A 15,833-nucleotide genomic window follows, 5' to 3' on the forward strand; every position below is an offset into this window, starting at 1 on the left:
ATAAACAACATCCCAAAAAGTCAGTTTTGCAGACTCAGACACAACTGCACACGAACCGAGGATTTCCCCACTCATGGCAATCACCTGACAAAAATTTTTTTAAGAAAAGGGGTATCCACCAAAACTCATAGATGACGCCTTCACCTTCTATCAAGAAAATGAACCAAGAAACAACAGAAAAGAAGGAAACCTCCTCGATCCACATACACAACCACTGCGATTCACCACCAAATTTCATAACCGGTACAAACAAATGGAACACATTCTCAAGAAACATTGGCCCATTCTCCAAGCCGATCCACATTTAAAAGCCAGTATCCCTGACCGCCCTTTGGTGTCATACAGAAGAGCTCGGAATCTAAAGAACAATATCGCTCCAAGTAAAATCCAAAAATCTCCCACTACACCAAGTGCACCCCTAACCTTTCTAAACATCAAAGGCATGTTCCAATGCCGCAAAAAATTATGTCCCACTTGCAAGCACGTTGCACATGGCCTAAATGAATTTTCTACAAAAGGACAAAAATATACCATTCCAGATTTTTTTCAACTGTTCCACGGAGTTCGTAATATACTGTATGTCAGGGGTGGGGAACCTACGTCACAGGGGCCGTATGCGGCCCTCAAAGTCATTTGGTCCGGCCCCCCGTGCAGCTGAGTCTGTGTCTCTCAGCTGATCTGTCGGAACGGAGCCAATGCTTCCTGCATAGTTCCGGCTCCATTCTGACTGTCTGAGTCACAGGCGGAGTGATATCAAATGCACTCCGTCTGTGACCAATACAGGAAACATTGCCTCTTCCTCTAGCGCGGCGCCGCTGCTAGCCAGCATTTCCCGCCAGCAGCACACACAGCAGTACCAGCCAGAGCCAGCAGCACTCACAGCAGTACCAGCCAGAGCCAGCAGCACTCACAGCAGTACCAGCCAGAGCCAGCAGTACTCACAGCAGTATAAGCCAGAGCATTTTTAAGTTGATAATTTTGTACGGCCCCCCGAATGATTTTATAAATACCCAAATGGCCCTTGGCAGAAAAAAGGTTCACCACCCCTGCTGTATGTCATGTCCATGCAGCCTACTTTACGTAGGCCGCACCCATCCGCACTCTACGCAAAAGATTTGGGGAACACAGAAGGTTTGTTGAAGCTGACAACGACAAACGCAGCGTCCCCAAACATTTCCTGCAGCACCACCACCAATCTTCAGCAGATCTAAAAGTGTGGATTATCGAATCCATACCGAAAAATCTTCCTCCAGCGGAAAGGTTTAAACGCTTATGTGCTCGAGAATCCTATTGGTTATATCGCCTGGACTCCCTGACATCGGGGGGCTTAAACGAAGAAATTGAGGTGAACCCACTTTTTTAAAACTACTACCGAATATCCTAAATATAGCAATACCATTCCTATCTTTACGTGCCTATACATATGAGTATATATTCATTATCTCTTATTTTTTCAAGGTTAAATATTATCAATTTTTTCATAATTTATTTGTTTATTTTTTTTTTCTTTACCTCTAATTTCATTTTTATTATTTCTATTTTTATTTTAATTTTTATTATTGTTTGTGTTTTTTATTTTTTTTTATTTATTTATTTCAAACTTTTTTTTTTTTTTTTACAACTGATTGTATACACCGCATCTGCACAGTAAGAGGCTCCCATCCTCGGAGACTCTGACATATGGCTTCCTGTTTCGGCCAGATTACTCATTTTATATACCGCATCTCCACAGCAACAGGCCCCCACCCCCTGGAGACTTTCTGTCATACGACTTCCTGTTCTGGCCTGATGACTCATTGTATATATTGCATCTCCACAGCAACAAGCTCCCACCCCCTGAGTCCCTCAGCTATAAAATTCCCAGTCTGACACACAAATGAGCATTGCCTGAGGAAGGACGTAAGCCTGGATACTGAACGCTGCCAGAAACACAGGAAGTGTCGGACTCCACCGGCACAGCCAGGACCACAGCCGCCACAGTGTACTTCCCTAACATCCCTGCAGTGTTGCAGATGAACCATCACCATTTGCCGATCAACTATTTCATCTGTGTGAGTTACTACGTTGTTTTTATGTAATAAATAACCTTTTAATCTACACTGAGGTGGCGCTGCTTTTCTTTTGTCGGTTGCAGAGTCCCTCTAGCTCTGTATGAAGCCTGCAGCCACCTCCACCATCCATCTCCACTAACCCCAGGGATTGAACTATCCTGCATACCTCCTAAAAAGACTACCTACAGCTACAGTTGAAACTTTTTTCATAAGATCGAATGTACTTGACTCTTTCACTGGCGCAGGTCGAACGTTGTGTATATCCACCCCTCATATTGACACTGCTTTGGGACGTCCCATCGGTCAAGATGATATGGAGCTGTGTTCATCAATGAACGAGAGAGAAAACTGGATTTTTGTCTTATGGTAAAATCCTTTTTTCTGAAGTTCATTGGCGGACTCCGCACCCACCTCTCTATTGAGTTGTTTTATTTTCTTCTGAGACTGCTTGTTACTGCTTGTTACTAAACAGGAAGTGGGGGTATACCACCTGTGACTGCCCTGTAGGCGTGGTCACATTTTTTTCCGCATAGTGTCCTCCTCCTTTGGAGAGCAGCATAAACCCATCGGTCAAGAAGATATGGAGCTGTGTCCATCAATGAACATCAGAGAAAAGGATCTTACGGTAAGACAAAAATCCAGTTTCTCTTTCGTTCATTGACGGACACGGCTCCATATCATCTTTGACTCTGGGGTTATGCTGCTCTCCATAGGAGTAGGCCTAGGTGGAAACAAAACTTTCTCTGTCGCTCATTGACCGAAGTAGTCCTCCTTGATTAATATCAACTCGGGTTATACTGCCCTCTACAGGAGTAGGACTAGACAGGAAAGAAAACGTTCTGGCCACACCCTAGGGGCAGTCCCAGAGGGTATATCCTCTCACTTCCTGCTACAGCAAATCAGTTTTTTTCTGTCTAGTTAGGAGTGAGGACTTAGATTCCTTGCTAGGATCTTCGGTCCTGGCAGGATTTTTTTTAGAAATACTTTTTTTAGACAGCTTTTTTTCTCCAGTGTTCCTGTGAGATCTTCAAGCAAGTACGCTGAAACTGGGCGACGGGCTGGATGTTGAGATCCAGTGGTCACCCCAGTTCAGCCTACGAGCGCGTGCAGGCCATAGCTCCGCGCTGGGTCGGCCGCGACATAGTCCCACTGGACGGGGACTGACCCTGCAAGTTAAACTTATCGCCTGGACGCCAATGACCAACAGAGTCACGGCGTCCGTATTGGTCGACAGCCCCCCCACCCCGGTGGAGAGGGGTTCTGTCAGGAGTTGGCGCCCGCCTGGTTCCGGTATGGTGAGTAGAATGTTCCCCCTCTCCCCCTGTCGGGTTTGTTGGTGGATGCGGGCCCCTCGCTGGGATGGTCGGACACTCAGTTTCCTGGTCTCCCCTCTATCCTATAACAGGTCACAGATCCCCCAATTTGAGTGTGATTTTTGTGAATAGAAACCAGGAGGCTTGGTTTGGGAGCTGACTATCTAAAGTCACTATATGACTGTAAGGGTGACTGAAGTCAGTGGCAGACTACTAAAAGGCATTACTATTGAGGTATAGAGGTATCCTACCTGTCTAGTGTGTACACAGGCCGATGCCTATGCCTGAGTTACTGCAGCCACAGATCGCCATCCCTCCAGAAAGCCGGTCACTTCCACAGGCCGCACAGCCTCCCGCAGGCCGAGGCACTTCCCCAGGCCGCACAGGCCGAATGCACACATCCCGCAGGCCACTGCTAACTTGCAAGCCGCTGCTATCCTACACAGGCCGCCGCCATTTTCCTGCAGATCGCACGAGGCCGCCATATTGGCGTAGCCTCGTGTCTCCAGCATGGGGGCGGCCATGTTTGAGGTGACCAAACACCTCGTGGAGTAATTGGGAGGCGCCGGAAGGCGTGTAAAGGGGCGGAGCCGCCTCCTTGGCCCAAGGAAAGCAAGCCAAAGACTTCCTGTCTGTAACAGACAGTGCTGGAAGCAGTTTGATAAGAAACTTCTGTGCATCAGGTGAGCCTTGGGGTCTCTCTCTCTCTTTCTGAGGGGTCCAAGCAGGTAGACTGAGGGGCGCTACTGCGCTGGGGGACTAAGTTAAAAAAAAAAAAAAAAAAAAAAAAGGTTTTTTTCTTGAAATTAATTTTTTTGTGTTTGCTGGCAAGTGTCTTTTTACATGAACTCTGCCACACATGTATCCCCACCTGATCCCCTCAGGGTGGCCGCAGGACCCTCCAGTACCCCACTTGTGATGATGCATTATCAGCAGTTTTGGAGTCTTTGGTATCCCGGGTGGAGGTAGCCTGTCAGGGACGGGGGTCAAGAAGAGCGACCCCCGCCTACCCCTATGTCATCTGATACCTCAGATACGGATTCGGAGCTGGTCATTGCAGTCCCTTTTCTGGGGTTGTTGTCTCAGGTACGGTCTCCTCAGACAGTAAGGAGGACGCTTCTGCCTCCGCCATAGCACAAGAAGCGTTGGTGGAAGCACTAGTTGTGTCTGTCCGGGAAACCTTAAATCTTGAGGTTACACCGGCAGAGGTAGCTGAGACTCGTATTCCTTTTTTGGTACTAGCAAGCCTACCAAAATGGTGAAGGGTTTCCCTTGCCCAAATAGGGTCGTCCGTAAATGAGCCCTGCTATTTCCAAACGCATGGCTAGGCGCTATCATTTTGAGGAATCCCTCATTACAAAAATGGACGGTACCACCAATAGTGGACTCACCGATTTCCAGACAAAATAAAGCCACTGTTATCCCGTTGGATTGACAGAATGGGCCCCACCATCTCTAGGGTGGGGGGACGTTTTCACCGGTTTCCGGATCCAGGGCTTTCCTGAATCCCGGATAAAGGGGTTCGCAAGGTCATATGGTCGGGATACAAGATCGAGTTTCGATCACTTCCACCGGTGCGATTCTTCCCTTCCAATAGTCGACATCCCCGGGTTGCTTGAAAGCTTTGCGGGGGACAGCTTGATACAACAAGCAGTGGTAGTTCCCATTCCTTGGAGGAGTTCTAGTCGAACTTGTTCACAATGCCCAGGAAAAAGGGCTAGGTGCGTCCAATTCTGGTCTTGGAAGAGATGGAGTCCATCCATACAGTGGTGGCCTCCCTGCATCAGGGGGATTTCCTGGCGTCCATAGACATTTAGGATGCCTATCCTTATATCCCCATCTTCGCAGGACATCAGCGTTTTCGTTGCTTTTCCCAAAGATCATCCCTGGTTCCCACCAGGAGAGTGAACTATCTGGGCCTAATTTTGGATACATCCTTGGCAAGAGTGTTTCTCCATGCGGAGAAACTCCAGAAGATTCAGTCAATGATTCGGATGTTGCTGTCCGTCAACTGGCTGGGATTGATGGTCGCCTCCTTAGAGGCAGTACCGTTTGCCCAGTCTCATACCCGAATTCTCCAAAGAGGAGATTCTTCTCATATGGAATCGGAATCCCGATTCCCTCGACAATCGGATCCGATTGAGTGAGCGGACCAGGGAGGCTCTGGTCTGGTGGCTTCGGTCTCCGATGCTCAGCCAGGGGAAGTCATTTCTTCTGATAAATTCCAGGTTACCGATAAATGTGTTGGAACTCAGAGCGATCAGACTTTGTCTGATTTATTGGACCGAGCAGCTCCAGGGCAGCCCGGTTCGGATCCAATCGGACTATGCCATGGTCATGACTTAGGTCGATCACCAAGGGGCACCAAGAGTGCCCTGGCGGCCATAGAAGTGGCCAACATTCTTATTGGGGGAACAGTTCCAGTTCTCTCCGTGATATTTATCACGGGGGTGGACAGGCAGATTATTTCAGCCGTCAGATTCTGGATCAAGAGGAATAGTCTCTTCATCCAGAGGTATTTCACCAGCTGTCCCTTCATTGGGGCACCCCGGATATGGATCTGTTGGTAGGTTGGCTCAACAGGGCTCACACCCGCGATCCTCTAGCGGACGCAGCAGACGCGCTGAACGACCTGTAAAGGCAGTATCAGCTACTATATGTCTTCCCCCCTCTCAAATTGCTGCTAAGATTTCTCCGCAGGATAGAGGTGGAGGGAACTCCAGTTATCCTGGAAATTCCGAGCTGGCCTCGTCAAGCCGGGTACGACGACTTGGACATGCTAGTCGCGGACGCTCCTTGGAGACTTCCTCTCAGGGAGGATCTGCGGTCTCAAGGACCGATCTTCCATCGTGCTTTACAGTCGCTGGTTTTAATGGCCTGGCTATTGAGACCCAGGTACTGAAGGACAGAGGGTTGTCAGCTTCAGTTATTCCTACTCTAATTAAAGCAAGGAAAGCGACTTCCAGCAAAGTCTATTATCGCACATGGAAGACTTATATCGCGTGGTGTGAATCTTTGGAATTTCCCCCACGTACCTATTCGGTGACCCGAATCTTGGCTTTTCTGCAAAAGGGGGTTGAGCAGAAACTATCCTTGAGCACTATCAAGGGTCAGGTTTCAGCATTAGCAATCTTCTTTCAGAAGCCTTGGGCTACTCATTCCTTGGTGTCCAGGGGGTGCGGCACTTGGCTCCGCCAGTGCGCGCGCCCTTACCGCCCTGGGATCTTAATTTGGTGTTTGTCGGTTCTTCAGAAACCTCCCTTTGAAAATATCAGGGAGATTCCCTTGCTTATCCCAGAAGGTGGCCTTCTTGGTGGCTATCACTGCACGCAGGGTGTCAGAACTGGCTGCATTATCATGCCATTCCCCATATCTAGTGGTTCATAGGGATAAAGTAGTTCTTCATCCGAAGCCATCCTTTCTTCCTAAGTGGTTTCAGATTTTCATCTGAATGAAGATATTGTGCTACCTTCCTTGTGTCCTAAGCCCAATCATCCTCAGGAATATGCGTTGCATTCCTTGGATGTGGTTTGGGCAATCAGGGTATACCTGAAGACTACGGAATCGTTCCGTAAGACGGATTCACTTTTTGTGATCACGGATGGCCCCAGAAAGGGGTTGCCTGCATCTGCCGCGACTATCTCCAAATGGATTAGACAGACGGTGGTACAGGCTTATTCTATTAAGGGTCGGAATCCTCCGTTCCCTGTTAAGGTGCACTCCACTCGAGCGCTCAGTACTTCCTGGGCCTACCGCCATCAGGCGTCAGTGGTCCAGGTGTGCAAGGCGGCTACCTGGTCGTCGGTTCATACCTTTACAAAATTTTATAAAGTTGATGTGATGGCATCGGCGGATGCCTCATTTGGCCGCAAGGTTTTGCAGGCCGCAATTTGAGGAGACCGGTGGTCTACCTCGAGGGTTTTTTTTTCCGTTGGAATTTCAGTTGTCTCATCGTGTGATTGATGAGCCTTTAAAACTTCTAGTCGGCACCGGTTGGGCCTTCTAGATTGGATTTTGATTTCCATTTTCCCACCCCTCATTTGTGGCACTGCTTTGGGACGTCCCGAGTTGATATTAATCAAGGAGGACTACGTCTGTCAATGAGCGACAGAGAAAAATGGATTTTTGTAAAATCTTACCGTAAAATCCTTTTCTGTTAAGCTCATTGACAGACGTAGTACCCGCCCCTCTGTTTTTGAGTTGGGTTGGGTTAAATTCTCTAAACACTGCTTTGTGACATAACTGATTTGCTGTAGCAGGAAGTGAGAGGATATACCCTCTGGGACTGCCCCTAGGGTGTGGCCAGAACGTTTTCTTTCCTGTCTAGTCCTACTCCTGTAGAGGGCAGTATAACCCGAGTTGATATTAATCAAGGAGGACTACGTCTGTCAATGAGCTTAAGAGAAAAGGATTTTACGGTAAGATTTTACAAAAATCCATTTTTACTACGCCCCTAGGGCCGTCCTAGGGGGTATACTTACCAATTCCTGCTATAAGACTTCAGGTTTTTTTTGCCTAGTCAAGAGTAAGGACCTGGTTCCCTGCTGCGGTCCAGGCATTTTTTCCCCCCTTTTGAAATGGAAATCGGCTGGGTTATCCTGTCGGTCACCTTACCTGGTGGTTCACAGTGACTAAGTGGTGCTACGTCCCTGTCAGTTGTTCCTTCCTAAAGCCGTCTCGGGTTTCCACTTGAATGAAGACATTGTGTTACCTTCCTTGTGCCCTAAGCTGAAACACCCTAAATAAATTGCTTTACATTCCCTGGATGAGATTCAGGCTAACAGGGTGTACCTGGTGGCGACTGAGGCGATTAGGAAATTGTATACCTTGTTTGTCCTGTCATGTCACAAGGTCATGTTACCAGTGGGGTACCTCAGGGATCTGTACTGGGACCAATTTTGTTTAATATCTTCATAAGTGATATTGCAAAAAGGCCTCGATGGTAAGGTTTGTCTTTTTGCTGATGACACAAAGATATGTAACAGGGTTGATGTTCCTGGAGGGAAACGCCAAATGGAAAAGGATTTAGGAAAACTAGAAGAATGGTCAGAACTCTGGCAACTGAAATTTAATGTGGATAAGTGCAAGATAATGCACCTGGGACGTAAAAACCCAAGGGCAGAATATAGAATATTTGACACAGTCCTTACCTCAGTATCTGAGGAAAGGGATTTAGGAGTAATTATTTCAGAAGACTTAAAGGTGGGAAGACAATGTAATAGAGCAGCACGAAATGCCAGCAGAATGCTTGGATGTATAGGGAGAGGTATAAGCAGTAGAAAGAGAGAAGTGCTTATGCCGCTGTACAGAACACTGGTGAGACCTCACTTGGAGTATTGTGCGCAGTACTGGAGGCCATATCTCCAGAAGGATATAGATACTCTCTAGAGAGAGTTCAGAGAAGAGCTACTAAACTAGTACATGGATTGCAGTAAAAAACTTACCAGGAAAGGATAAAGGACCTTAACATGTATAGCTTGGAAGAAAGAAGAGACAGAGGGGATATGATAGAAACTTTTAAATACATAAAGGGAATCAACTCGGTAAAGGAGGAGAGCATATTTAAAAGAAGAAAAACTACCACAAGAGGACACAGTTTTAAATTAGAGGGGCAAAGGTTTAAAAGTAATATGAGGAAGTATTACTTTACTGAGAGAGTAGTGGATGCATGGAATAACCTTCCTGCAGAAGTGGTAGCTGCAAATACAGTGAAGGAGTTTAAGCATGCATGGGATAGGCATAAGGCTATCCTTCATATGAGATAGGGCCAGGGACTATTCATAGGATTCAGATATATTGGGCAGACTAGATGGGCCAAATGGTTCTTATCTGCCGACACATTCTATGTTTCTATGTCCTTATGGAAATTTTACAAGGTTGATGTCCCAGCATCTGCAGATGCAGCGTTCGACCGCAAAGTTTTGCAGACCGCTGTTGCAGAGGCTTCTGCCTCTTGAGGGTGTATTCTTTCTGGGTGGTGAGCTTCAGTTGTTCCTGGTTGAGCTCCTGGTTTACCTGGTTGACTGTGTTTAGCACTTTTTGTGAATTAAGTACATTGCTGTGTTTTTTCCCATCCCTCACGTTGACACTGCTTTGGGACATCCCCATAGTCAAAGAAGATATGAAGCTTTGTCCATCAGTGAACGAAAGAGAAAACTTGGATTTTTGTCTTGCTGCAAAATCTTTTTCTCTGATATTCATTGACGGACACAGCACCCACCCCTCTGTTGAGTTGGGTCCTATAGCAGGAAGTGGTAAGTATACCGCCTAGGAGGGCCCCAGGGGCGTAGTTATGTTGTGTTTTTACCTAGTCCTAATCCTATGGAGAGCGGCATAACCCCAGAGTTAAAGATGATATGGAGCTTTGTCCGTAAATGAACATCAGAGAAAAGGATTTTACAGTAAGACAAAAATCCATTTTTTTTCGTCCGAGGCATGTTTTCAGTGACGAAAACTAGACAAAAATCAATTCAAATTTTTTTTTTTTATTGGGTAGGGAAGAGGGGCGCCAGGCCACCAATAGTGCAGCAAGGTTTTATTCACGTAAAATGTATAAAAACAATGGTAATGCACTCATAAGCTTCAGTGTTAAACAGGCATAGAATTAGCTTAATGTGAAGCCGTCCGTAGTGGTAATAGTCTCGACTGGAGCTGCTGGGATCATGGAGAAGGAAGTAGGTGCCAGTAATGAAATCCAGAGAAGCTGTTGGCCACTGTGGGAATGAAAGAAGAAGTGTCAGATGGAGCTGTCAAAAGCTTGGGTGCTAGTAGCAAATCAGGAACTGTTTCAGAGGCAAAACCACGCTTCCTTCATCAGCTGATTAGGGAAGTGGCTGATGAAGGATGCGTATTTTAATTATTTTAGTTGACTAAAATGTATAGTAGACTAAAATAGGGCTAAATCAATTCAAATGACTAAAACTAAAATTGTATTTTAGTCAAAAGACTATGACTCAAACTAAATCAAAATTTGATGTCAAAATTAACACTGAATCTATATAGTTTTTGCATAAATACAAATGCTGTATGTAAATATGTTGGCTTTGGTGTTCTGCCTACAAACAACCTGGGAACCTTGACCAGGTGCATTGTGTGATCTTTACTGTATGATGGTTTCTGATATGTACTGACCTTGGTATGTGAAACAATTTATATGTACAGAGACATGCTAAATGTATAACCTTTGCTGTACATCACATCAAAAAGCTTTAAAAAAAAATAAGATTGTGTTTAAATGCCTAAAGTAAAGCTTCTTTAGGAGAGGTTAATTTCTTCACTCTCTCTCCTCCAATCTGTGTGAATCCATTTGTTAGATTCACAGCACTGCAATTTATGATTTTTTTTATCAGTATTCCCTCTCAATCTGTTTGATGATATTTCAGTAAGTGTTTGGATGCAGGGGAATTGGACTTGGCAGGAGGAGGGTTTTTTTTTAAAGAAAATAAGATTTTAAAAGAATTATTGAAAAAAAAAAAACAATTTTGCCTTATTTTTCCCAGCCTAAATCTACAAATGTTCTTGGAGCTGTGAACAAGCCTCTGTCATCAGCTGGAAAACAGACACAGTCAAAGTCTTCTAGAATGGAGACTTTAAGCAATGCAAGCTCTGGATCTAATCCAAGTTCTCCTGGAAGGATAAAGGGAAGGTAGGAATATACAGAATACATCCAGTTACTATGCTAAAAAAAAAATTACGTTCCAATGCGTTGGTAAAAAAGGCCTTGGTAAAAAATAGCTCAAAGAGGAGCAGCTGCTCATAGCAGCCAATCATTCGTCACATTTCAGATGAAGCAGGGAATTTGGCTGAATTGTTCTCTAGCCTCAGATGATGCACAGAGATGAAAGAGGTCCTCCTGCTTATGTTGTACATGTTTATCTGCAGCAATCTGTTCTGTACATTAGGAGTCCCCAACCCCCGGGCTATGGACCGGTACTGGTCTGTGGCCTGTTGGCCGCGCGCCGCACAGTAGGAGGTGAGCTGCGGCCATGGGAGTTGAGCGTTGACCACAGTCCAACAGGACTGTCACAGACCACTGTTGCTCACCGCCTGCCGTGCAGCTGTGTGACTGAGCCCGTAGCTGTGTGACTGAGCCCGTGTCTTCTCTCAGGCCCCGCCACTGATGTCATCCTATCAGCAGGGCAGGAGACGGGAGAAGCTGCAGAGCGGTAGACTTTCATATTAACAAGCGTGTAATCACCCACTTGTTTACATACGTTTTGTCAGCTTCCGCCCTCCGTCCAGATGTGCAGCTGCTCCCACCCCTAACCTGCTGACAGGTTAACCTCTGCGACAGGGGAAGACCCGGGAGAAAACAGACGACTGAAAACTGCCTCTACCCTGCCACAGATAGGACTATGCAGGAGAGGCCGACACTGGAATGGTGCAGTGAGAGGAATGGAGGGAAGCCTGACTGCAGGGGGACTGTGATCGAAGGGGGGCTATAAATACAAGGGGTACTATCATATAAGCGGGGACTGCACTTTAAAGGAACACTGCAATCATTACAGTGTCTCTTTACAGTGCAGTCCCCTTTATATCACAGTAAACCCTTTACAGTGCAGCCCCTGTTACATTATCGTGCCCCTTTACAGTGCAGCCATGTTGCATCAATGTAAAGGGGACTGCAATGTGAAAGGGAATGGATGACACTGTGGGACTGCTTTAAAGGGGGAACTTGGATGTAATGGGGGATTGTGGACACTGTAAAGGTAAGTTGTGGTGTGAAGGGGGGCCAAGAACTACTACTAACTGGCTGCCCTGCTGCTACATACTGCTCACTGTGTGCCCTTCAACTACATACTGCTCCTTGACCACCCTCCCACGACATACTGCTCCCTCACCGCCCTCCCACTCTATACTACACCCTGACCTCTGCCAATACATACTGCTCGCTAATTTTAATATTGTACAAGGCAACTCTGCATCACAAACTACTGACCAATGAACTCTGTTACAAACCACATTTTAGGCCCAATTTACAGATTGTACTTACAGCCATGTGAGGGCCAAGTTTGTCTTCATGCACAGGTGTCTCATGCATCCGCATGCAGGCAGTCATAAGAGAGAAGAGATCAGAGAGGAACCAGACTCTGCTTTAGATTCAGTTTAGTACACACTATAGTGAGATGTGCTTTAATTTTTCTTGTCAGAGGTTTACAACCAATTTAAGAGGGGTGGTCAGCACCTACAGGTAAAGATGTTTATCTATGCACGCAGCCAGGTGTGTCCCAAAATACAAGGGGCTACAGCACAGAGAACATAATTTATTGCTCCATTAAAGAAACAGAAAAATCCAGCAAATTCAGAAATCCCCTGCCCTTTTAATTAACTGACCTGCACTGTGATATGTCTGTGTTCAGGTCCTAAATGGTTTCCATATATACAGCCTCCATATATACAGCCGTGGCCAAAAGTTTTGACAATGGCATATTATTTTTCACAAAGTCTGCTGCCTTAGTTTTCATGATGGCAATATGCATATTCTCCAGAACGTTATGAAGAGTGATCAGATGAATTGCAATTATTGCAAAGTCCCTCTTTGCTATGAAAATGAACGTAATCCTATAAAAAAACATTTCCACTACATTTGTGAAGTAGGCTTCAGGGTGCCAAAGAAAGTCCAGCAAGTGCCGGGACAGTCTCCTGCAGTTGATTTATCTGTGGGATCGTGGCACCACCAGTGCAGAGCTTTCTCTGGAATGGCAACAGGCAGTTGTGAGTGCACCTACACGCACAGTGAGGCAAAGACTTTTGGAGGATGGCCTGGTAGCAAAGAAGCCACTTCTGTCCAGGAAAACATTACGGACGGACTATTAAATCTGCAAAAGGTACAGGGAACTGGACTCCTGAGGACTGGGGTAAAGTCATTTCTCTTACGTCCTCCAACAGTCGCCGCCTCCTCTAAGTCATCACTGTTGGGTATTGACTTCCCATCCGCAGGAGTAGCTAGGCATATAGACTTAGTCCAAAGACAAAATTAGCATATACACACCCATGGGGGCTGTCCCATCTGGTCAATACCCCCCTGCATAACCACTCCCAACTCAGTTTTAATCTGCCTAGCGTCAGGAGTAGTCAGGCTTCCCTGTGCTGGGGCTTCAGTCTCAGCCTTCCTAATCTTTTATTTGATTTTCTTTGAAAAGTTTTTTTCTTACTTTACTAGCTGTTTATTTTGTCAGCTTCTAGTGTTAGTCTTCTCTTCGGATGAAGATGGATCATGCGGTGCTGGGATTCGGACTGACCGCCCTGGTTCCCCAGGGCAGAAGGGTCAGATGGACCCCCAGCCCGCCATTGAGCGTTCAGCTATGGTTCGCCCTGGCATTACGAACGACCCATCCCTGTTCGCTGCAGGGATGCAGCCGTGAGGTGGCTACCTCACAGGACAAATCTGCGGTGCTGCAGTGTCATGTCCCTGGCTCACGGCACTCCCTGTCAGGTGAGGACAGCGGTTTTCCGTGCATAGAGGCTTCCCACGCCATCTGGTACAGGTAAGTACTTCTGTGTGGGGCCTCTGTCTGGGGTGGCAGTCTGTGTTGCTGTGTGTTCCCCATGTCTGTGCATGTGTGACTCCCTGTGCGATCCCTGCGGGGATCGCTTGTGCAGATACTGTATGTTGTCTGGGGGTCCCTTTCCCTGTGTCACTTGGGAACATTGTTGGGGGTGCAGACGTTTTTTTGTGTGGCAACCGCAGCGGTCCGCCATTTTGGCCATGGGCAGGCATGGGTAGCTCCCCTGGGGCGACACTGGCTGCTATTTTGGCGCCATCCGCCGCCATTTTGTGGGAGGTGGACAATCGGTCCGACCGCATGTTCGGCGGCCATTTTGGTGTAGCCTCCAATGCATTCCTATGGGGGAGCCATTTTCCCCGAGTCTGGCAGTCTATAGTCCAGCCTACTTCAGCAGCACTTCCTTTCCATCTGCAGCAGGACATCGGTAGCAACACTCTGCAGGCTCTGCATGTTATCGCTCTCAATTGTCCTCTGTATTATCGCTTCTGGCTCAGTTTTCTCTTCTCCTTTTGGGGTCTTTGTCACTGTAGCTGTAGCGGTGGGCTGCGCATACCGCAGCGATTTTAAAAGGGACAGTACACATTTTATTGCACTGTTTTTTTGTTTCTGATAACTTGAGCAATGGATTCTCAGGAAAGCAAGTTCCCCCAGCTTTAGTGGGGGTCCCCAGTTCTCCTGTGGCCCCGCTGCGACCCGATTTGGCTGCTGTGGTGGCAACTTTGGTGTCTAATATGGAAATGCTGATGTCTGAACGTGCTGCAAAAAAGAGGCCCAGATTGTCTCTCTCCTCTGATTCAGATGGGGATATGGCTGCTGCTGCGAGCGTGCCCTTTTCAGGGTCCCGCTCATCCTTGGACCCCCCGGGGTCTGAGGGGGAGGCTGAGATGAAGGGGGTTGATACCTCCTCCCCAGGGTTACCTGAAGAACGGGCGACCATGGATGAGTTAATTGTTTCTGTTAAAGAAACCTTGCATTTAGAGGATGAGCCCTGTCCTCCGGGCGTTGTGTCCTCATTTGGGACGCACAGGACCCGCAAGTCGGCGCAGGTTTTTCCCTGCCCAGATGAGTTTCATTACACTGTTAATGAAATGTGGCGCACGTTGAAACGTCCATTCCTGGTACCTAGTCGGTTCAAATTGCTTTATCCTTTTGCGCCGGCTACGGAATCACGATGGTGTGTGCCTCCACAGGTAGATCACACTGTGGCCGTGTTAAACAAGGCTACCTTGGTTCCTACTGAGGATACCCCGGTTTTCCGGGATCCCACAGACTGGCGGTTGGAGTCTCTAGCTCGCCATTCCTATACGGTGGCGGGTTTTATTCTAATCTGTTCAATGTGCCCAGAAAGGAGGGCAAAGTGCGTCCTATTCTGTACCTGAAAGCGCTGAACCGCTTCGTGCCTGTTCGGAAGTTCCGTATGGAGTCTCTCCGTTCGGTGGTGGCCTCCTTGAGTCCAAGGGAATTCCTGGCCTCGATAAATCTGAAAGATGCGTACCTGCACATCCCCATTTTCGAGGGTCATCAGCGGTACCTTCGGTTTGCTATCGCAGAGGACCACTACCAGTTTGTGGCGTTACCTTTCGGTCTCGCTTCGGCACCAAGGGTGTTTACCAAAGTGTTGGCGCCGGTTCTGGGCCTGCTGAGGGCTCAGGGCATTGCGGTCTCGGGTTACCTGGACGATCTACTTCTGAGATCACGTGCCAGCCAGGACCTTGTGCGTGATCTGTCCACCACGGTGCAGACGCTCCAGGAGTTCGGATGGACCATCAACGTTCAAAAATCGACGTTGTCTCCATCGCTTCGTCTTCCCTACCTGGGACTGATTCTGGACTCTGCTCAGGCAAAGGTGTTCTTGCCGGAGGACAAGTTCCGGACTTTGCAGGACGAGCTCAGGTCCCTCAGGGACAACCCGTCCTCGTCACTCAGGACCTGTATGCGGGGCCTGGGGTTGATGGTATCGG

General features: G+C 47.4%; 1 protein-coding gene across 1 annotated transcript in view; it reads left to right on the plus strand.

Annotated features, from left to right (window-relative positions):
* PDS5B (PDS5 cohesin associated factor B) overlaps positions 1-15,833 on the plus strand; it is a 354,701-nt gene that overhangs the window by 301,423 nt on the left and 37,445 nt on the right. The window contains exon 30 of the mRNA XM_082246014.1: positions 10,864-11,009. Within this exon, the coding sequence (XP_082102140.1) occupies positions 10,864-11,009 (146 nt within the window). The remainder of the gene's footprint in view (positions 1-10,863; positions 11,010-15,833) is intronic.

The sequence above is a fragment of the Pelophylax lessonae genome (assembly GCF_965119305.1).
Source record: "Pelophylax lessonae genome assembly, chromosome: 2".
In the NCBI taxonomy this organism is placed as follows: Eukaryota; Metazoa; Chordata; class Amphibia; order Anura; family Ranidae; genus Pelophylax; species Pelophylax lessonae.